The 23,380-nt window shown below is 44.4% G+C and overlaps 1 protein-coding gene across 5 annotated transcripts in view; it reads left to right on the top strand.

Annotated features, from left to right (window-relative positions):
* The window catches only part of Opcml (opioid binding protein/cell adhesion molecule like), a 1,064,190-nt gene that overhangs the window by 568,565 nt on the left and 472,245 nt on the right, over positions 1-23,380 (top strand). The window contains exon 2 of one of the 5 annotated variants that reach the window (XM_063256111.1): positions 7,020-7,104. In XM_063256111.1, coding sequence (XP_063112181.1) covers positions 7,020-7,104 — 85 coding nt within the window. Of the gene's footprint in view, positions 1-6,005; positions 7,105-23,380 lie in introns of those variants that run through there. The other 4 variants (XM_063256110.1, XM_023566162.2, XM_013155627.3 and 1 more) reach the window with 4 other exon arrangements.

The following is a 23,380-nucleotide window of genomic DNA, read 5'->3' as shown; positions in this document are numbered from 1 at the left end:
CCATATGGGTCCCCAGCCTGCCACGGCTATCTCAAGCCAGGAAGTAGATTCTCCTTGGGATGTGTTCAGCTTAAGATCCTGATCACTGACTTCCAGCCTGCAGAACTGCAAGAAATAAATTCCTGCTGTTTAAGACTTCTAGGTCATTAAATTTTGTGACCGCAGCCTACGCTGGCCTGGATAAGCTTTCCTGAACATTGTGCACTTCCCTGCTCTCGTCACCTTCATTTACAGACATGGAAGCTGTCTTATTATTATGTTTTCACTGGTACTAGGGGCCTTGTACATGATAGGCAAGCACTCTACCACTGAGCTACATCCTGGGACAGACATGGCAGCTAAAGGTGTGTGCACTTGAAGAACACACGTGAAATTTCGATAGGGGTGTGTTGAAGTGGGTGTCAGGCTGGCTTCTCCCCCAGGTCCCTTTAAATACAGGCTTCATTTCCCTCGAGCACAGTATACAGTTACAGAAGACCCAGGTTATGCACCCAGGTCCCCTGAAGCACATTGACGATAAGCAGCAACATTTCTTTGTTCTCTTAAAAATAGAACTTTGTGCTTTGATCCCCACTAATGTTAGAATCTATTTTCTAAAGATGGGATCTGACTGATCAGGCATGAGATGTTGCGAGCCAGTACTTCAGGGGAGTGGAAGAGCTCAGCTCCTGCATGGTGGGACGAAGAGGCCTATTTCTAAACTACAGACAAGTGCAGAGGGGCCTCCCTGTCCTGGTGACAGGGTGTTCATGTGATAGGTCCATAGGGCAGAGCTTCAACACCTTTTATAACTTGTAAATGAAAAATTAGGTTTTAGGTGACAAAGAGGTGTTGTCCTCGGTCCTGCATGGTCAACTTCGGCTTCCTGTTTCCCTCTATGTTTCCCCTGATGTCTGCATCAGGGCTGTCTTGTGAAGCCCAGAGATGCACAACTTAAACTGAACTTTTCATTCCATTTTCTACCTCCTGCCCTTTTTATATTTACTCCTTGGGGATCTATTCTATTACAGGAAGCTGTGCTTTGCTGTTACTCAAATCATCCACTGTCCCTTTCTTTATCCAGACACCCAGTGCTGAGAGTCTTAACCAGTACACTCTCTTTTCTCTCCATTTTTCTTTCTCCTATCATCCTGACCTGTTCTTCTGAAACTACCTGCTTCTACTCTGTGCCCTACAATCCATTCTCTACATCACAGTCAAAGTAATTTGTAAAATTTGTCTATCAGATCCTGGCACTTACTTGCTGTAAGTCTTCTGAAGTATTGCCTTGCACTTAGAATTGAATTCTCAGCTTCCATGGGGAGCAAGGGGCAGTGTGAATGTGCCCTCTGCTGCCCCTTGTCCTAGCCAGTTTCCTCTGACATTTGTGCCTCCCAGCACTCACTTTCTGGATTTGGATGGGCCTTTGAGCGGTCAACTCATACCCAGATGCATCTTCCTCCAAGGCTTTCTCTCACTGCTCAGTTTATCATTTTTCCCATTCTATCAAATCACATCAAATGTTGCAGTTGGCTGTTTCTTTTTAAACTTAAAAACAATGCCCAATCCAAATATTTGTATTTACCACTATTTTCTTAGGTTTTTTTCTCACCTCAGTGCTTCCCACAGACCTTTGTAGAAAAGCAAAGGAGAAAGTTGGTTTTCTCATAGATCTCACCTTAACTTCCCTAGAGCACTGACCACTATATTCTTGGAATATGATACAGAGTTATGTGATAACTAATCCTCACAGAATTAAGTGAATAAGTTAATGCATAAAGAATTAAAAACAGTGTTAAAAGCATTTCTTCAACACCTAAACCTGAGTTTCTCCTGCAGAGTCAGGGTGATCTGTCAAGGAAGGCTTCCTGGCACTCCGCAGGTAAAAGTGCAGGAGCCACAGAGCTGGTTAGACCTCCCCCAGGGAGCTTCTGACTTGCTGTGGCCAGCAGTCAGCTCTGGCAGCTGGGACAATTGTTTAAGTTCTGAACAGAGAACTCCCTTCTAAGGTCTGTTCTCTTGTTGGGCTTCTCTGGGACTGTCTCTCTGGGACTGTCCTCTTGGCAACTGACCTCTCTGCAACTATCTTCTCTGTGCACCTTTGTTCCATTCCTCTCCCAGGATACAACACTTAACAGTTCCATTGTCAGCCACAATCTCCACAGAAGTGGAACTGTTAGGGGTATGCATACATCTCATTTAAGCCAGTTTAGCCAAATGTGATTAGATTACACAGATATTATCCCTGGATAGATCCTTACTTTTTACCCAGCTCCTCTGGGCCATTCTGTCTTTTCTACACTGCAGCTACTACTTTCCAGCTCTAAGTGGCTTGAGCCACCTGAATTCTGACCTGGGAGTCCCCAGACTTCTGTATAGCTGTTCTTCTGAGCTTCTCTCCTCCTCTTTTCCTCCCACCTACCTCTGGCAAGGATCCTGATGCGCAAGTCTTCATGATTATTTATCTCCACCTAACTGATGGCTTCTTCACTTTGAATACTGCAGCCTGCGATCTGCATTCAGCTTTACTTTTTTCTGGTACAGATTTGTCTTCATAACAAGACTTCTGCAGATGAGTTGAAGTTTGACTTTGTATAGAAGGCATTTATATCCTTTCAGTCACCTTTTTTTCATGGCAAAAATTGTTATCAATACAAATGCTGGCTATGCTATATGACCACACTGCATGATTTTGAAGTTTTCCAATATGCCAAATCCTTTGGTGATAGGTTGCATACATTATTACATTAATTTCCCTCATATTAATCATTTTTGAAATTAGGTTTTGCATTTTTATGATGCTTTCATATGTAGTAGAACTGTGAAATCCCAGAGAAGCTGTCCATTCCAAGACTACCATATTCACAGTGAGAGTAAACTCCTGTGACCATGCCTTTCAAACTGCAAACCAGCTGGGTGTGGTAGCACATGTCTGTAATTCCAGCACGTGGGAGCCTGAAGCAGGAGGATCACTGTGTGTTTGAGGCCAGCCCGTGCTATATGCTGAACTCAAGACCAGGCTGAACTATGTAGCAAGACCCAATCTCTCTCTCTCTCTCTCTCTCTCTCTCTCTCTCTCTCTCTCTCTCTGTCTCTGTCTCTCTGTCTCTCTCTCTCTTTCTCACACACACACACACACACACACACACACACACACCAAAAAAACAAAAAAAGAAAAAAAAACACAAAACTGCAAACCAGTCAGTCCAAATCCTGATCCCTGAAAACTGTCTGTATCTAATTCTCACACCTGAGGCAGTATTTCTCCTACCCTGTTATAGTTTGGATTTGAAATACCATAACTTGAGTGTGAAGAGCTTGGACTCTCGGGAAGGCATTGGATCCCAAGAGCTTTAACTTCACCAAGGGGACCAATCCATGGGTGAGATCCTACCAGGAAGTGAAGCAAACAGGAGGTAGGGCTCATTGAAACAAATAGGTCATGGAAGGCTGACCGTGGGGACCATGTCTAGTGTCTGTCCTTTCCTCTTTGGCTCCTCACTTTCCCTTATGCCCACCCTCCATGATGTGCCTTGGCATGGGCCGGAAAGTACTGGACCATCCAACCCTGGGCTGACACCTCTGACATTATTAGCCAGAATAAATCTTTCCTTCAACATATTCTCCTCAGCTTTTTTGTCACAAGCACAAAAAGATGACAAACATACAGTAAGTCACCCCACATTCAGACTAGAGATCATCTTGATATCCCAAGACCTGTCCAAACTATTTCAATTATACTGCTTTAAAGTGGACGAAATTGGTCTTCCCTTCCTGGCTTCGTCCTGCCCATGGGGGCACCATAGAGTCTCCAAAGTGATTTCTCCTTGGTCTTTTTGCCTCCTGACTGATGTTGGCACCTCCCTGTGTAACTTGACATGGCAAAAGTGGCGCAAGCCTCCTCTGGGAACTCTTGGTCAGAGTAGTTCACTGAAAATTACTGATGTGAGGTAGTCAGTACTGCGCACTGTGAACCTCAGCTCTTTTTCCAATATCAATTTGTTGTAGCCTTCTATTCTAGAAATGGGCATTCTAGCCCATGACAGTGCCTTATCGATGAGCAGAGTCTCCTCCAAACTGCCCACTAACGCAGACTAATATACAGATCCATCTGTCAGTTTTCTCTCTGATTTATTAGTCCTTGAATTCAAAGCATTCACTTTCAGATACTGAACCAGGAGCCAGGGAAAGAACAGACACAGGCTTGTTCTTTAGGCTTCTGGCTATCTTTAGTTGGCAGGAGACGGCTGGGCCAAAAATGAGATGTATGGTTTATTTCTTCTCAAGAATAGAACCTGCATTATTGGGAAAGCTCATTCAGCCTATCTCTGCCTCCTTCTTCCCTAGCCTCAGCCTGTCTGAACCTCAGGGGCTCTTTTTCCTTTCTTTAGCTTGCCAATAATTCTTCCTATGTCCAGCCTCCTCTCATGTGCTGATGGAGCAACCACGCTCTCTCCTTTTCTGGGACTTAACAGGATCCACAGCGAAGAGCAGAGCTGGGTCCCCACAGCAAAGCAGCAGCAATGTGTGACCTGCGCTGCTCCCTTAGCAGACTGCACTACTGCCACCCACTAGTGTTCAGGATGTTTGCTCCGAAGCTGAAGAGCATCGTGCATAGACACAGCCTCCGGCTCTTAGCTTTATACAGGGTGAAGTACGAAAAGGAGCTGCTGACTCCAGTCCAGGTCAACACAGGGTGGAGAAGCTTATGCACAATGTGAACATAGAAAAATTGAGGTGCACTTAACACGTGCCACTGAAAGCTGGTGAGTGATCCTCAAATTCGTTTTTTCCCCATTTTGAAGATGTGGTCTTGCTATGTAGTCCAACTTGCCCTTGAATTTGCACTGGTCCTCCTGCCTTAGCCTCCTGAGTGCTGGGATTACAGGTGTGCACCAGCACGCCTAGCTTAGCCTCAGCTTCTGGCAACCCCCGGCCTCTCTGCATGCTTGCGCCCTTCAACCTTGTAGCCCAGGAGCTCAGGGATGACTGCTGTACTGTAGTCCTGCCTAAACTCTGTCTGTTCCTTGGAAATGGGGTAATGCATGAAGTTGCTGACGCAGCTAGTTGTAAATATGCACTTTCCCTAACATGCTCTAATTAACATTTTAAAGCCTAAAATACGTATGTGAAGTCATCATCCTACAGTGAGGACAGGGGCAGTGTCTGTCTGTGCTCAGTTTGCCTCAGCAGATAGAGCAGGTAGTACCTCTTCACATCCGTCAGCACGAAAGTAATAAACGCGAAGAGCTTAATGCGTATTTTTGAATTACATTTCATTTTGCCAATTGTGCACAGCCCAGTCTAATTTAACAAAAAGGTCTGAGAAAGAATACAGTAGAGCCGATGCACATAGCAACCATTAAACTAGGATACCAGGATGAGAGCCACGAAGTGAGAGGTGCTTTTTGCTAGGCAGAGTAGCAACAAGAATGAGGGCCCAAGGAAAGCCAGAGAGCTCTGGCTGGAGCTGCAGGGAGTGAATCAGGGCCCAGGGAGACTGGCCCGCAACACTTCCTGCAGTCCCTGGCCACAGGGAACCCTGTCAGGGTCCTTCCTGTGATCATAACGCCAGAGGCAGATTGTATGGAGACCAGTTCCACCACTATTTAGGATCTCCATGTGTTTTCCCCGCCTTTGCTTCTGATTGCAGTGAGAAGCATGAGTAAGGAGGGCTGTTTTGCACCTTGTGCTCTAAGAAGAAACTCAGATTTGCTAGTTGCAGGAGCAGGGGAGCCAGGGTCTCCAGGTCAGTCAGAAGAGCATCAAGCACATTCCATCTTCCTGTGTGGGCCCAGGGGACCTCAGTGGCCTAGGCGTGGATCCTGAGGCACGGTGGCAGGACCCTAGGTGGTTTTAGGGTGGGACAGCAGTTCAGTCCTCAGGGCAGGGTTTGGCAACGGAGAGGGAAGGTGCTGGTGTCAGCTTTCCATTTGCTGCTTTCCCCTGCACCCCCTCCTGAGAGTCCTCCCTCCAGCTCCCCACCCCCATCTAGGTAACGGGAGCCTCCGAGTGGAGCGCACCACTCTGAGCTTGCCTGGGTATCCGGAGAGCTTGGAACCCTTGTGGGCGATCATCTTGGGCCCGGCGAGGCGGGGGTTAAGGTGCACGCAGCGCCCCGCGCCCGCACCCCGGGATGAGCCTGCAGTCGGCGCCCGCGCGCTCCAGTTGGCACCGGGAGAAAGTGGCGGTCAGGGATGGAGCCGCTGCCATGACAACCCCGGCGGTCGGGGCCCGCGCGCGTCGGGGCTGCTCCCGGGAGGAAGGCGGCGCGGAGGCCGGGGGCGGCCGCTGAGCAGAGCGTGGCGTCCGCGCGTGCCCGCGTCCCGGAGGAGGCGGGGGCTCCGCAGCGCCCAGTGCCCCCTGAGCTGCGCCGGGCGGCGCCCAGCGGGCTGGAGGACGCAGCGGCGGCGGGACCCGCGCGCGCAACTTTTTGTCGCCTTTGGGTTGCAGATGCGAGACTTGGGGCTGGTTTATAAATACATCCGTACATGTGTGTGAGCTAATAAAACATTTTCTCTTCTCCTCGAAGCGGGAGCTTTCTCTGACGGCTCCTTGATGTCAGCCACTTGCCGCCTTCTCTGGGTTATAAACTTTTGATGCCAGACCTCTGCAGAACGTGCCCAACTGCGTCGTAAAGTAGCGTCTGGGAGAGAGGCGGAGAGCGCGCAGTCTGTGACCTTCATCCCGGCACCTTCCTCCTCCTCTCCCTCCCCCTTCCCAGGGGAGCAGCGAGAAGGCGCTTCCCGGACGCAGGAGGGGGCATCTGGCGCTGCCGGGCTGGACCCTGAGGCAGGACCGGGAAGAACCGCCGGCTCCGGAGAGCCTGGACGTCCGCTCTCCGGGCTGCGCCGCGCGCTCTTCCCGCCCTCGCCACGCCACTTCGCAGACCGGCTGTGTGCGGGGTGGGGGACCGGACCTGCGCACCCCGAGTTCTGGGAAGTTGCGGCTGTCGAGGATGGGGATCTGTGGGCACCTGTTCCTGCCCTGGAAGTGCCTCGTGGTCGTGTCTCTCAGGCTGCTGTTCCTTGTACCCACAGGAGTGCCCGTGCGGAGCGGAGATGCCACCTTCCCCAAAGCGATGGACAATGTGACAGTCCGGCAGGGGGAGAGCGCCACCCTCAGGTAGGGAGCCAGCAAGCTGCGGGGCACTGAGCCCCTCAGACATGGTTTCCAGGGGTGGGGGCCAGGGAGCAAGGGGGAGCGAGTCTCACTGAGGCGTGTGGGCTGGCTGGCTGCGCATGGGCAAGGGCCTTCTGCAGGCCGAAGAGGTGACCGCTTGCGTCCGGTGGTTGCAGATGCCTGTTTACTTGGACAGCTTTGTCTTTGGTGTGCATTGCGTGACCTGCACTTGTATCATGAGCTTTGAAGCCCATGTTTGGGTCTCCATGTGTTTGCGGGGCCCTGGCAAGGTTCGATTCCCTCTTGCTTGTGCGCATGATGAGGACAGCAGAGGTCCTGGATTGGAGCTATGACCCTGGGTGCTGTCTCCCAGGCCAGAGTTATGTGAAAGGCCTCTGTGGTGCTCAGGAGGGCTAGGCTTGCGCCTTTCAGAGGGGGACCCAACAACATGAGGCTCTGGAGTTAAGGGGCCAGGCCTATGAGTGTGCTGAAGACGCATCCGCTGGGGCCAAGCTCGTGTGGTGCGCCGGGGGCTCTTGCTGTAAATTGTAAGAGCCGTTTTATTTTTGCAGGCTGGGGCCAAAAAGAGGAAGCATGTAGCTTTTATGCAACACCATTGCTCCCGTGTGAACAGCACAATAGGGAAGCGTTTTGTTTTACCTTAATGAGTTACAGAGAGTGACTTTCCAGCTGGAGGCAGAGGGTGAGATTCTTGGAATATGCACCTTTGGGGACTGGGCCTGCTGCAGCAGAGACTTTAATAAAAATGCAGCCACCACTTTTCACCAGCTCAGCAGATATCATCTTTTATCCCTTTAATGAGGCAGTTCTGGTCCTAGGAGACAGATTCAGGGACGTCCCAGCTAACTGTGGCTCACAGTGTACACGGGGTGAATGTGTTTGCCCTGCCTATGACTTTGATGGTTATGGTGAAAATAAAACATTGTGACCCAGATTCTGCAGCCAAAATGCTTGGCTTCTGCAAGGGAAGAGTGAGGGCGGGGTTTCCTTCCTGCTCTTTCCTGGTGGGATTTCCCTTGCAAGGAGATCAGACTCTCCTGGGAGAAGGAATGGAGGTCTTTGGATACTTATATTCACTTCCTGAACCCTGTGGTTAAGTGTGGATTTTTGCTACTTTAGGTGGTTCTCAGCTGAATCTTTTCTTGAGCTCAGATTCCTCTTTGTTTCTGTTTGTAGGCTGTAGGAGGAGAAAGGAAACAGAGATGTCCCTTACACGTTGCACAGGGGACATGCCCTTTTGCCCCTATGTGCATCCCTTAGCCTGTCCCAGACAAGAGTACACTATCCCTGCTTCACTGTTTCAGGAAGTTTCTGAGCCTGCCCTGGGGAAGTGATTTTGCGGGACACATCTTTGAGACTATTCAAAGGCAGAGGAGTACAGAGCGTCCATGCACATCAACCGTGGACCCAGGAGCAGACGTTAGCACTGTGAGGAGGGTAGTCAAGGAGACATAGCTGTCTACCTTCTCGCCTCTCCAGGTAGACACCAGGTTCAGTATTGGGGAGAGTCTCTGTGCTGAACTTTCCAAAACCCTCTCTCCCCTGCCTGCCCCTCTGAATGAACCCAGAAACTTAAAAACTTGAGCTTTCTGCTTCCTGGGATGTATTAAGCGACTCTGCCAGCAGAGGGCCAGCTTTGATTTCCCATTTTTTATTAGCTGCTGGCCTGTTTTCATGATCTTCAATTCTAATGTTTAGCAGCTGGGCTTGGTAATGGGGATGGGAATAAAAAAGGAAAAGCTGCAGAGTTGCTTTTTGTGCTTTGTGGAAAACAAACGACAGCTTACGTGGTCAAGAAGAACCGTTATCTTCTGGTACCTGATTACAGGATACATTTTTTTTTTTTTTTCTTAAAGTAAGCACAGATCTTGCATTGACTTTGTCTGTCTTCAGTGCTTTTCTTTTTAACTACTGGCCTACAGGAATGAAGTACAGTATTTCACACCTAAACAATTTTATATTGCATAAGCCTCTCTTTTATTACTTCCTTTGTTTCTAGCAGATTCCTCCAGCTGACACGCTTTTGTTTATTATTATTCTCCTCCTTTCTTGCTTTCACCACTTGATGCTTATTGTTCCCTGAATTTTTAAAGGTTTTTATTTCACTGCTATAATCGTGTTTCTGAAAAGAACATCAACATCGCTTGCAAATTTCTGTGGGTCTCAGTCTCTTTCCTTCTGTTTTCTTTATGGGCTAACATTTGTGTTCTCATCTTAACAAAAAAATTTGTCAGTACTTTGGGGAAGAGGCCATGCTTCTAGTTACTGGAACCCCGTGCCTTCGACCCTATGGAAATGTACCTTGTTTTATTTGATCCTGAATTTTGGTTTTAATTAATTAGAATTCTTTTTGTTTTATTTATGTATTTTTGATTTGCTAGACTCTAACCCAGGGCCTCGTTGATGTTAAGCAAGTGCTCTATCACTGAGCTACACAACCAGTTCTGTAATTCTTCAGTGTAGTCACTCCTTGCATTCCCTATCAGTGTTTTCTGAGAATTCATTGCTTGGAAATGTAGTTCTAAATACATCAAATATGCAGAATGCATAAAACTTCACAAGATACCAGTGCTTCTGAGCTCAGAGAGCTTCTGCAAGTGCAAGTAACTGGATGAAATTATATCTCATCTATTTCTAAATCTTGAATGAAGTCAGATAAGGAGTGAAGACTTGGGAGGAAAAGCAAACAGATTGAAAAGCTTGGGTCCATCCTTTAGATTTTCCACAGCTTAAAGCAGAATCATTTCCTTCTTGTGGGATATCAGTTTTGTTGTGACAGATCTTTGATTGCAGCAGGGGACATTGGGAAGCGATGTTCCAACGGCAGCACTCAAGTTTGGAACGTGGGTGAAAACTCATTTTATATAAGTGAGGCAATATTATCTCCCTCATAACTACTTCATAGGCCTACTTGAAAAGTAAAAATAATTATTTGAATATTGAGTTATTTTGCCTTTTTGGAAGAGAGATGACATGGAAAATGAAGGTGCTATTCACTATGGTTGAATTATAGCTTCTATGAATCTGATTTGAATTCATTATTACAAATGGGCCCTCTTGGCCAGAATCATTTCATTACAATTATCTGCTGTTGGGTTAAAAATGTTCTGTGCCTTTCCATTAGATTGGATATGACAAGCATCTGGAAGTCCTGTGTCTGAACCGTGGATGAAAGAGGACTGCAGCCCATGATGGTGGGCATGGAGCTTTGGCCTCCATTTAACCACCCGGACTGCATGGATGCCCCCAGCTGTATCTGCTCCATTAGCCTCTGCCAACCTTGAATTTGGTTTAGTTTCTCTGTGGGGCTGTGCGGTGCACACATGCGGGCAGTATGAGGGGTACCATAGAGTACCTGTGTTTGCTGTGGTTGTTGCTATGACTCTTCCTCAGCAGGAAAGATTCCCACCGGCGGCTACTGGCTTGCTTTCCTGTTTTATTTATTTATTTATTTCCCCCCAACACCTTGATGGTCAGTTTGGCTGATCCAGGCTTGCTGATCTGGGGTTCTGCTTCATGGCTCATTTCTAAACTGTCTTCACACTTTGCTTTGGAGTTCTGAGCTAATCTGTTCAGAATCAAGTATGTGAGGCTTGACTGCTACCAAGGAATAGAAAGCACAGTGGGATTTTGCCGAAGGAAGCGGGGCAGTGGATTCCCCAAGAACAACCTTGGTGGTTCACTCAGGTGACTTTCTGCATTTGTACCCTCCACCAGAACACTTTCCTTTTGTATAAGTTAGGAAATTCAGAGCATCTTTTGGTTTATTCCCATGCATAGATTTTCGAGTTTTAGTCTTCAAGGTGCCAAAGCTGCATAAGGACTGTTGCAGTGTGAAAGTAGCACTCTTGGGCTGGACAGGTGAAGGCATAGAGGCAGGTGAGCAGGCTCAGGTCTACAAGGGGCTGCTCACATGGCAGTGCCAGTTTGGGTTGCTAGTCAGAGTCCTAGAATGGTTCTTAACATTCCGCTTGGGCTTGGGGATGCAGTTCAGTGGTAGAGGACATGCTTAGTTTTCTTAAGGTCCTGAGTTTAGTTTCCAGCACCTAAAGAAACAGGCACACTCCAAAAATAGATCACTAACACCAGCTGGCAGACAGAGGCAATCAACATCTCTGACGTTAGGCATGGATGTGGGCATTGAAAAGATTTCTTCCAGTATTCCTAATGTGAAGCGCGAGTTAAGAAGCATTGCTCTAAAGGTTTTCTGCCCTAAAATGCCTGAGCAAGGCTGGCATCCAGAGCCCTTTCTCTGTCTCTCCCTTGAAATGGCTGAAATGCTGACTCTGATTGTCAACTGCTTCAGAGGTGCCCAGGAGATTAGTAGAGTACATTTGTGTGTGTGTGTACAGTGGGTCATGGGACATGGGCTTGGGAAACAGATCGGGTCCTCAGCCCTGTCTTCCATGGCTCACTCTTGTCTTTCTGATTCCTCTGCTGTGAAGCCAGCAGCCTTCCTGCTCCTGGCCCCTCTACCACAGTGTTTTGCCTTGGAGCCTGTGGCTGGCGACTGAGACTTTTCACACTGTGAGCCCTGATAAACCTCTCTACCTCTGAATTCCAACAGTAACATCTCCTCCAGGTGTGCACACGCCTCTCCTTGGGGCTACTTCAGTGCTCTGAAATGCTCAGGGCCTGGATCATTCACTCTGCCTCTCATTCTACCTCACATTAACTACGTGAGTTTAGACACTTGAGTTCAGTAATGTATATACGAGAAAAATATCGACCTTCCCTGAGATAGCAAAAGACGTGAGGGGTACAGCATTGTTCTGTTAACTTAAAAACAACATATGAAATCATCCCTTTGAATCCACAAAATAGTAAAACCTGGTGATCTTCAAGTCATGTATATAAACTGGCAGATTACCTTCATATAATCCATGTGTATCCTTTGGTATACTTTAAAATCTTCCAATCCTCTTTTTTTGAAGTACTGCAAATTGAATCCAGGACCTTTGCACTGAGCTATGTTCCCCAAACACCCCCACCTCTTTATTTTGAGACAGGGTCTTGCTGAATGGCTAAATTTTGCAGACGGTCTTGAACTTGGGATCCTCTTATGTTAGGCTCCCAGCATGTGGGAATTACCAGCATATAGTACCATACCTGGCTTCATAACCACATTTTAAAAAATAATCTGTACAATACAAGTACTATGTAAATAGTTGTTACATTCTATTAAATAAGCACTAATGACAAAAACCCAAATTCTGTATATATGCAGTATGCATATGATTAAATGTTTTTAGTATTTTCAGTCTGCATTTGGATCAATCCATGGATGTAGAGCCTGCTGATCTGTAGGGCTACCTGAGAGTGCCAGGTACAACTGTATCAGGGACTTCTCAATAATTCCTGATAATGGTTATAAGTTCTAGTTTCATCCACTTCCTCTCCCCCTGAACCCATATATTCATACACCACTTTAAAGCATGTTAATATTTCTTCAGTTTCACCTAGCTTCTGTGGTTAATAACTACCCTCATTTGAATTCCAGAAACACTTGCTACAGATTTCTGTTCTAGTAGACACAAGCCATGGATTGTGATTTCTTCATGTGTAGACTGCAAGCTCCAGGAGCTTATGTATTGAATATGGACCTTATGTGGGCCACTAAGGGTTACAAAATAAGTAGGGTTGAGCGCTTTAATCTACTTTAATGAGACTCAACCTCTTCTAATAGATTTCTACTGCGACAGCAATGGACTGTTTATGTCTAAACAGTTTCATTTTCTGTGAAGCGTAATTGTCAACTTGATTGGCTTGGGGACTGCCTGGGAGATTAGTAACACATACTTCTGGGTGTGACTAGATGTCATGGAGGCGTGGAGTCATGGAGGCATGTCCCTGAGGTCTGTACCTGGTCCCTGGTCTCTCTGCCTGGTGCCCTTGGTTCTCAGTCCTCACAGCAGGAGGGGCTTTGCTCCACTCCACCTTCTGTGAGGCTGTTGCTGATTGGAATCACCCAACGATGGACCAAACCCCTGGAACTGTGAGCCAACCAAACCTCTCCTTAAGTTGGAATGTCAGGTAGTTTGGGCAATGGGAAAACTGATTATTGCATTTTCTTTAAGTCTGATGCTGGAACATTTGGACACTTGTGTATTCATTTACCATATGGGACAGGTGAATCCACTGCTGATTGCAGTCTGATCTCAAACTACACCAGAGTCTTCATTATCCCTGAGGGCTAGACAACAAGCAGAGTGGCAGAGTTAGGAGAAATCTTCTTAGCAGCTACAGGAAGCATTTGGAAGGGAGGCTGTCAAGTCTCTAGAAAGATTTTCCTGGTCACTGATGAAGGAGATGGTTGAACAAGACCGGTGGTGCTCCACATTGTGGGACATCCTGAGTTGGGTCACAGTGCAGCACCCTCCAAGTCTGCAGGAACAGAGCTGGCTTATGTCTGTGACACTATGTAGTATCCCTAGTTGGTGGGTTTTGGTTTCCATTCTTTAATACATACCTCACACACCTGCCCTCCAGAGCAGGGAGTGGAGAAAGATGTTTGGAACATTAAAGACAGATGCCTTGTACCTTCCGGAACCATGCTGGAAAGCCCAGCAGCCCTTATTGAAGCTCTTTGGCTAATTATTTGGCCCCTTTTAGTAAATTTTGCCCTTGGGTTCAGTTTAGAGCTTTCTGTTTTCCTTTCTTTCAGCTTCTAATAAAGGACTCTGCCCGTGGCTTTCTTACTGTGCTTACTTCTCGGCACCTGGGAGGGAAGAAGCCACAGCATGAGGCTGATATGGTAGGATCTGGTAGTGAGATGTGGTGGAGAGGAACAGTCAAGTAGGTCTTGTTTGACCTTTCCAGGGGAGGACTTTTACAAGTACTTATTATTAACAGAGAGCAGTCTTCACAGTTACAAGATGAGAAGAGGGAATTAGTCCAAGACAGCTGTAGAAATTTATATTGCCTATTACGTTAGGAACCAAGTGCTACCCTTTCTTCATTTATTTTTAAGTACGGACAAGACAGCACCAGATCTGTTTGTTGGTTGTTAGTCCTGAAGGAAGCCACTTGTGCTGACACTGTATTTGGTGAACCTGGACCTGCAGTTTGCATGGAGCTGTAGTTTACATGGCTGCTGAGGGAGAGCCTGGGTTCTCTGAATCTTTGTCTACACCTAGTCCCCTCAGCTTCCAGGACACCTACTTGGTGCTGCTTATACCTTGCTGTACTTTTCTTAAAGTATAGCTGTGATCAAAGCTGTACGTCCTGCTCTGCTTGGTGCTTGCCCTGCCTGGACCTTTGTGCCATCTTCCTGGTAGAGAGAGACAGGACTTGAGACTTGGTTACTCTCCCTCAGGGATCATATCACACACCTTTTAATAACATCGGCAAAGGCCCTGGGAGAGGGAGTATGCTTCTGCCACAAACAAAAACTCCTATTATCCATGATTTACTGGGTTTCAGATGCCACATCAATTATCTATCATTTCATGTAATTTTCAGGGTATTGCAATCCCAATTAACTGCCTAGGAAATTCACGTTTAGAAAAATTAAGTGACTTGCCTTTAGTCACATGGCTTTTATGTGACAGAGTTCAACTCTGTTTGAGAGGACCTTTCTGCTGCTTCTCAATTTTAGGACACCCCTTTCTTTCCCATTTCTATAGATCAGAGAAGGTTTCTATGTTCTACAAGCAGAAAAAACCCCAGAGTTCCCCCTTTTAAAATGTCCTGCTCATCTACTGGGGGGAAGGGTCAGTGGTCAGTGTGGAATTTGAGGGCCATGTTTGTCTGCCGCCCTGCCTTTAGGTTCTCCGTTTCTTAACCACCTTACCTGCATTCAAGTACACATCAAACTACCTCTTGGAGCTGGGGGAAACGTGTCCTGCAAACCTGCATGGAACCATAATCATTAGAGGGCCCAGCATAGGGTCAAGAGATCACTGGTGGTTATAAGTGGTGGCTTTGAATCTGTACCAGAGGTTGTGCTTCTGCTCCTCCATTGTGTGACCTTCCACAGCATTGCAGTACCTTGAAGGACATTTAGACGAAGGCAGAATAAGCAAAATCCTGCCACTGGGTACTCTAAGGAAGCAAGTGACGCCTGGAGTGTAGGCAAAAGAGAACACTCACTTTAAACCCTAAAATGTGTCATTTCCTAAACCTTCTTCCCTTCCTTATACCCGTATTTCAATTTCTAGCCAATGGTCCTCGCTCACCTTGATGCTGATTTTTGCCCTGGAGAAAATCATGTGACCTGTTTTAGTTTCCTTTTTCCCTGGAAATGATACATTTTATTTAAATGTAAGAAATGCTGCAGGACTTGACCTGGCTTCCCATAAAAGTGCTGATCGATAAAGTTTTAAAACATTGGTTTGGAATATTAAACATTTTCAGTGAGTCTGAAGATTTATGGTATCTCGATTAACCAAGTTTCCATTGCATGTTGGGAACAAAGAATGTTGTAAGTGGTTGTTAAGTTTTCTGGCTAGTCCTCAGACAAGTATTTAACTCACAGTTACCCAGACGCTCTGTGCTGGTAATGAAGAATAATACAAAATAGCGTTGTTGTAGGAGTAATTACGCAAAGGAGGAAAAATGAATATGATTATTTTGTGTTTATCGTGATTACCGCGGCTGAAGAAAAGTAGTTGTAATAGGAAGGAGATAATGTACAATCATTTCTCAAAAGACATTTCAGAGTACTTTCACAAGTTTTGGGAGTTCGTAGCACTGTCTACTGAACCAAATTTAATTTAAAAATGCATCACTTTCATTGTATTTGATTCATGTATACATCTGTCACAATAAATTTGCGTGATGCTTGATAAATAATAACCAAGAAGAGCAGATAGATAGAGAAAATAGCAGAACAATGGGAAGGCACATGAGAGGACAGAGACTTTCCGCAGGAAGAGAAAGAAGGAAACCAAGAAGCAAGAACAAGAGTATGCATGAGGAGGACTACAAAAGGCTGACATGGAATTCCTGCACAGTCAAAGAGAGCACAGAAGAGTGGCCCGAGCCCCCAGTGCCCACTTGCCTGACACACTAGGGCAACCCCACTTTTTCCAGTCTGGTGGGTCACGGACTATCCATGGCTTACTGTGTGTCTGCCCATGCAAGTGCTCATTATAGTGATCACTTCACAAAGGTCTAGGCCAGTCCTGAGGGTCCTGTCTGCCCTACTGGTGTGTGGTTGTCTCTCAGATGAGTGCCTTGCTAGTGCATTTTCCTAGCTTGACCACCCAGCAGTGCTGTCCTGGTGTGGGTCTTCTTGCTTGCTGTTTGGTTGTTTGGAACTTCCTTGTTGCAGAGAAGGAGACAGTTTCCACGAGCACAGGGAACTGAATCAGTCAGGTGTTTTATTAACGTGGCAGTGCTCATGCTGAGACTCACTGTGAGGCACCTAGTAAGAGCTGGGAATTATGGGACTCAAATTAGTACTCTCGTGTGCTTTTCATGCTACGTCTAAAGACAGCCATTCTCCCTTCATGGTTTCCAGGGCTCCTCCCACAACCCGGTTAGATGCACTGACTCTTTTTGTTCATCTCTGCATCCTCTGTGTCTGATACAGTACCCAGGGCATAGTAGGTGCTCCACGTTTTTAAGAAGACGAATATTTGTCTTTTATTGTTGTCTCTGTTTCTCCCCTTTCACAGAGACACATGCATACACGCACACAAATGCACTGACATCCCTGCAATTTCTAATAGAGACCTCAGCACCCATTCTGAGGTAATTGGGAAGTCACTGAAATTACAGCCGGAGACTTTGGCATTTGAATTCTACTTGAATGATTCTCTCCCTAGGTAGTTGATATTTAACTTGTCCCGTTTCCTTCTGCTTGTTATAATTGCAGTATTTGTGAATTTTTCAAGACTCTCTAAGCCACTGGCATGACATTCTGAGCAGCCGAGTGGGAGGGGAGCATGAGCCTTCCCTCTTTATCAGGTTCTGGACCAGATAGGCATGGCTGGAAGAGCTCCTGCTCACCTTGGGTACAGCGAGCCCACCGTCACCAATGTCAGCACATGCCAGAGGGCATCTCAGGGCCATTTCCTTGGCTGTCTGAAATGCAGCTGGGTGTAACAAGTGGCGCTGAGGTGTCCCTAGGTCTGTCTTAGCAGTATGCGTGCCATGTCACCTATGTGAGGGAAACAGCTAGGAGCCAATGTGACTGTGGGCTTTACACTCGGCAAGTTGGTGGGTGCTTAGTGCAATGTAAGATAAAGTGTAACCTCTATCAAGAGGTTAAGAACAGCAGCTCTGCAGTCAAAAAGGCTGATTGCAGAGCCCAACTCTGCTGCCTAAGTAATGGCTGTATGTGGCCGCACAAGTGACTCAATTTCTCTAAGCCTCAATTTCTTGATTAAAAAATTGGGAACAATATGCCCACTTCACTGGGTTATTGAGAGGGAGAAAATGGCCTTGAGTTTGTGAAGAGCTTAACATCTAATATTATTGTAGCAAGCTTGCAATAAACAGCAACTATTTTTCACGAACAATTAAGTATGAGTTGAAGTCTACCCTCAATATCCATGGATGAACCCGAAATTTGTGAATGCTCGAGTTCCTTATGTAAAGAGGTATTTATTTGCACATTCCTATGCACATCCTCCTGGATACTTTAAATCTCCTCTCACTTACTTATAATGTGCAGTGCAGTGTAGATGTTACAGCAATAATTGTTGCACTGTATTGTTTAGGAATAATAGCAAAACTAGTATGTACTTTCTTTGTACAACTACAATTAACTTTTTTAGATTTTTCAAACATTTTACATCCATTGTTGTTTGAGTTTGAGGATCAGGAGCTCTAGAATATGGAGAACTGAGAGTAGTCAATTCATTATTTAAACAATCAGCATGTATTTAGTACCCAGGGTATGGCAAGCACCGTGGTAGACAGTTTGGACATTTCTAAAGTTGAATTAATTCTTGGCTATTTAAATATTCGCTTATGCATTCAAACATATAGGGAGTCTGTTGGCAGAGTGCAGAACTCACAGATAAGGCATAGGGAAGAAAGGACAGAAAGGAATAAAAATGGATTCAGGAAACAAATTTGCTTTAAATGCATACACCCATAATAAGTGCTCACATCAGTAGGTGTGAATAGGCATGTATACTCAAGAAAGTACCACCCCAAAGGTTACAGAATGCTTGTATCACCCTCCAAAAGTTCCTCCTTTTCAATTGTGGCAAAATGGACACCATAGAAAATTAATGGTTTTAACAGACTTTAAGTGTCCAGGTGAGTTGCACAAAGAGCATTCGCATTGCCGTAGCCCTTATTACTATCAAGCTATACAACTTCTTTTGTCTTCCTGAAGTGAAACTCTGTATGCACCAAATAAAAACCTGTCATTCTCCCATTCCCCCATTCTGGCAAGCACTGTTCCTCACTGTCTCTTTGTTTTTTGACTCTATGAGGTCCCCCAGACAGTGGCACCATCTGATATCTGTTATTTCATGCCTGCTTTATTTAACCTAGCACAGTGTCTTCAAGGTCCAACCCTGTTGTCGCGTGTCATCTCCCCTTCCACTTTAAGGCTGGATCATGGTCTGTGCCATGCACTCATGGGTTGTTTTGCACTATTGTGAATAACACTGCTGTGAATCTGGATGTACTGATTGTTTTATATTTTTAAAGTAAAAAATAAAACAAAACTTAAAACAAGATATTAGGAGAGTAGCAATGGTTAATACATTGTGTATTGTTATCTTTAATAGTTATCCAGAGAACCAGATATGTGTTTTTAATTGTCCAAACAATATTAGCACAAATCTTTGCAGTGAACTAAGAGGAATTAATAGTGTAACTATCTTAAACTATCTTGTGTGTATGTGTGTGTGTGTGTGTGTATTATTGTTTTACTTTTCCTTTACTTTTTTCCTCCTTTCCCCCATCCCAGTTTTTCTTTCCTTTTGAAAAGTTTCTTCCCATTTTACAGTATCTACTATACCTTTGGATTTATTTACTCTTTCAGCTTCTCACACTAGGGAGACAATATGATACCTATGCATAGGATTCTGATTTGTTTCACTTATGAGCATGGTCTTGAGTTGCATCCATTTACCTATAAAAATCTCCAGTTTATTCTTTTTTATGGATGAGTAGAACTCCATTGTATAAAAGAACCCACATCTTTTTTTTTTTTTTTAAATCTATTTCTTGGTTGATAGACATTTGGGTTGTTTTCAAGATCTGGCTATTATAAATTGTGCTGCTATAAACATGGGTGCACATATATCACTCTGGTGCAGTGTTTTTAATTCTTCTGTGAAGACACCCAGAAAGGGACTAACTCCACTTATTAAGGAATCTTCACACTGATTTTCACTGTAATTGCAACAATCTGTACAACTGTCAACAGTGGAGAAAAGGTCCTCTTTCCTTGAAGCCCCTCCAGCATTTGTTATTGATTGATTTCTTGATGATAACCAGTCTTTCCATGGTGAGATGGAATCCCAGTGTTGTTTTAATTTGTATCACTCAAATGACCAATGAGGTCAAGCATTTTCTTCATGTGTTTATTTGCTGTTGTATTTCTTCATCTGAGAAGAACATACTCATTTCAGAGGCCCATTTTTGGGTTGGGGATGATGATTTTGTTGAGTTCTTTATAGTAATCCTTTGTCTGAGGAACAGCTGCCAAACATTTTTTCCCATTGTGGATTGCCTCTTCACTCTGTTGGTTTCTCTTGCTGTACAAAAGCTTTTTAGTAAGATAAGATCTCAATTGTTGTTTCTTTGTGATAGTTCCTGTGTGATTGGGACTTTATTCATAAAGTCTTTGCCCACCTCTGCGTCTTCAAGTGTTTTATCCATTCTGTCTCCCAACAGGTTTAATGTTTCTGTTTTAATATTTAGATCTGACTTTGCACATGCTGAAGATTAAAACTGAATCCGTATTTTTCACTGTGCACCAAACTAACTTCGAAATGTGAACAGGTATTTTGATGAGTCCTTGCTTTCACTTATTTGTGGATGCCCACAAGTGGAATTTATGACTCATATGTTTATTTTCTGTTTAGTTATTGGATGAACTACCAAACTGTCCTCCATATTGGCTGACATGTGGTATCTTCCCTTCAGAGGTACACAGAGGTTCCAGTTTCTCAACATCTTAGCCTATTATGTTATTTTTTGCTTTTCTTTACACTAGCAAATCTAAAGGCATAAATTGATGTCTCATTGTAGTTTTGATTTGCATTTCTCTGATGATGAGTGATATTAATGTTGATTGGGTATTTGTGTGTCTCTTCTTTAGAGGGAAGTGTATCAGTTGATTTTTCACCTCTTCCAGTCTTTAAATTGGGGTTATTTCTTTGTTGTTGAGTTGTAATTTTCATGTTTTCCTGGATAGTAAGCTATCTATCAGATATATGACCTGCAGATATTTCTTGTTTTCTTTTCTTTTTGGATGTGTAAACGTTTTCAGTTTGGTGTATTTTTTCTTTTATTGCCTCTACTTTTATTGCCATATTGAAGAAATCCCTGTCAAATCGAATGTCATGCACTTGGTCTCCAGTTTTCTTCCTCCCCATTTGTTTTAGCCCTCCTTTAAAAGTCTGATCGGTTTGACTTTACTTTTACTGAATGGTTTAACTATCTCCTTTTGCCTATGAATAACCAGTTTTCCCAGCACCCTTTGTTTAAAAGTCCATCCTCTGCTCACTGAATGTTCTTTTTGCCCTGTTGAAAGTACCTTGAGCTTATGTGTCAAGCTTTGTTTCTGGGTTTCTGTTCTGTCCATTGGTCTGTATATCTGTCCAGTGCCACATCACTGATCATCTTTATTATTTATTTTGAGACAGACTCTCTCCAAATTGTCCAGCTGACCTAGAACTTGAGATTCTCTTGCCTCAGCCTCCAGAGTACTTGGGATTACAACATTTCTTCTCCTTTTTTGGTGAATTTTTGTGGTGTCTACCCATAAGATTATGTCCTGAGTGAAGAGATAATTCCCTTCCTCCTTTCCAGCACGGTTGCTTTGTCAGCTATTCCCCACCTAACTACTCCTTCTAGAACAACCAACTGTATGTTCTCCAGTGATAGAAGCAGGTATGTCTACCTCTGTCCTGATCTTAGAGGAAAACCTTTCAATCGTTGGTCATCAAGTTTGTTGTTATCTGTGGGATTTTCATAATTTATTAGGTTGAAGTAGCTTTTTGATAGTCTTAGTTTGACTTTGATTTTTTTACCATGAAAATGTGTTGAATTTTGTCAGTTCTTTTTCTGCATTAGTGGAGGTGATCATGTGTTCATTTTTTTCCTTCAGTCTATTAATGTAGTATATTTCATTGATTGATTTTCATGTGGTAGCCATCCTTGCATGGCAGGAATAAATCTCACTTTGTCATGGTGGATAATCCTTTTAATATGCTGTTAAATTCAGCTAGCATTTGTGAAGGAGATGGGCGTTGATATTCAAAAGAGGTGTGGTCTACATCTTTCTCCTTGTGTTTTTGTTTGACTTTGTTCCTGGGGTAACAGTGGCTTAGTGAATGAGATTGAAAGTGTTCATTGCTTTCTTAGAGAGTTTGAGGAGGTGTGTTGTTAATGCTTTCTGAAGTACTTGATAAACTTCAGCAGTGGAACTATATACTCTTTTTTGTAGATGTTTTTATTTATTGATTTAATCTCTTTACTAGTTACAGATCTGCTCATATTTTCTATTTCTTTAAGACTGAGTCTCGGTAGGCCGAATTTTTCTATTTAAATTCAGGTTACTTATTTGTAGTACTTCTTGTATCCATTTTTGTGTCCCTGCTTTTATTTATGACTGGTTTTTCCTTAGTCAAGCTTGTTAAGATTTCTCATTTTTGTTAATTTTTCAAAGAAAAAAAGGTTGTATTGATTTTCTCTATTATTTTTCTATTTTCTACCTTGTTTTAAAAAAATATTTATATTTATGATAGCTTTATGTTTCATTTGTTGTTGTTGTTGCTTAGGTTTAAAGGTAGGGTGTTGATTTTAGCTCTGAGAATATGTGATGCCCCAGTAGCAGTGTCAGACCTATAAGCATCCAGTGAGGGCGCAGTACAAGTCAGAGACCATCTGCATGTGCCCAGAGATGCTGGTGGTCTAGAGGCACCATAGGAACCACTGCTGGCTCATTGTTTGAAGTTGTCAAGGCAACGGACAAAGTACAGTAGGAAACTGGGCATCATGATGTCTCCAGTGCCTAAGAGAGAAGTGACTGCCAGTGGAGAATGGAAAGACCAATTTTCCAGGTAGAGACAAACTCATGCTCAGCAATAGGCTCAGGTGAAGCTTGCATGAAAGAAGATGAAGGGGACTGTCATTTGACTGTAGCCACTCACATCAGGACATTGCTGTAGAAGATGTAGGTTGAGGAAAAACTACTCAAAAGACACTGTAGATTAGCAGCCTTGGGAGAAGCAGGCAGGAAAACTTGATGTGCTCAGCGGGTAGATGAAAGTGATCATGACAACACAGCAATCCATGGCCTGAGCATCAGGGAGGAGTCAGTGGCCACTGAGAACACAGATGAGGATGAGCATAACAGATAGAAAGGACAGTTGTGACTCAGCAACTGTGAAATGCCCTCAGAGGTCCATAACGTCTTATTCTGAGGTGCACAGGTCTTGTTCTTACTGGCACACAAAAAGAAGCAAAGCAAATGCGATTGCTGCAAGAACTGTGGCACATACTGTAAAACTGAGTGAAAGAGGAACAAAGATGTTGCTTCACCCGGGAGGAGCAGTGCCTGGGAAGGGCTAACCATTTGCTGCTGCAGCCATGGAAAGATTAGAACTATCACTGTTTTTCTCCTTGTCCTGATTTTCAAAGTCCATCTTAAGGGACATGAAAAGTACTATAGAGTATAAGAGGAATGGAGATCAAGGATGTGGACACTTGACTAGAATCCAGCTGGGAACAGGGCTTGCTGGCTGAGGGAGGCACCAGGTGGTGAGATGAGGTCACTCCAACCACACCCCACCTCGTTTATCTTTGTCTTGCTTTCTCTGTTGTAGAAGCTGGGTTATTAACATCTCTTACTATTGTAATAGGAGTTGTCTGTTTCTCCCTTTAATTTTTTATCAACATTTGCTTTGTATGATTAGCTGCGGTGATATTTGGCCCATATATGCTCATGACTTTTATATCTTCCTGGTAAAGTGACACTTTTGTCATGTAATGTACTTAATTCTTACAAGAGTTTTTCATTTCAAGTCTGTTTTTGGTGTGATATTAGCATAGCTGCCTCTTGTGTATCATTTAATTTGTATTGGAATATTTTTTCCATCCTTTCCATCTCAGCCTATGT

Source organism: Cavia porcellus, unplaced genomic scaffold, assembly GCF_034190915.1.
Source record: "Cavia porcellus strain 051 isolate PalLab524CR breed Dunkin Hartley unplaced genomic scaffold, mCavPor4.1 scaffold_9, whole genome shotgun sequence".
Taxonomy (NCBI): Eukaryota; Metazoa; Chordata; class Mammalia; order Rodentia; family Caviidae; genus Cavia; species Cavia porcellus.
The sequence above is the reverse complement of the archived record's forward strand: the minus strand, read 5'-3'. Positions and strand labels throughout refer to the sequence as shown.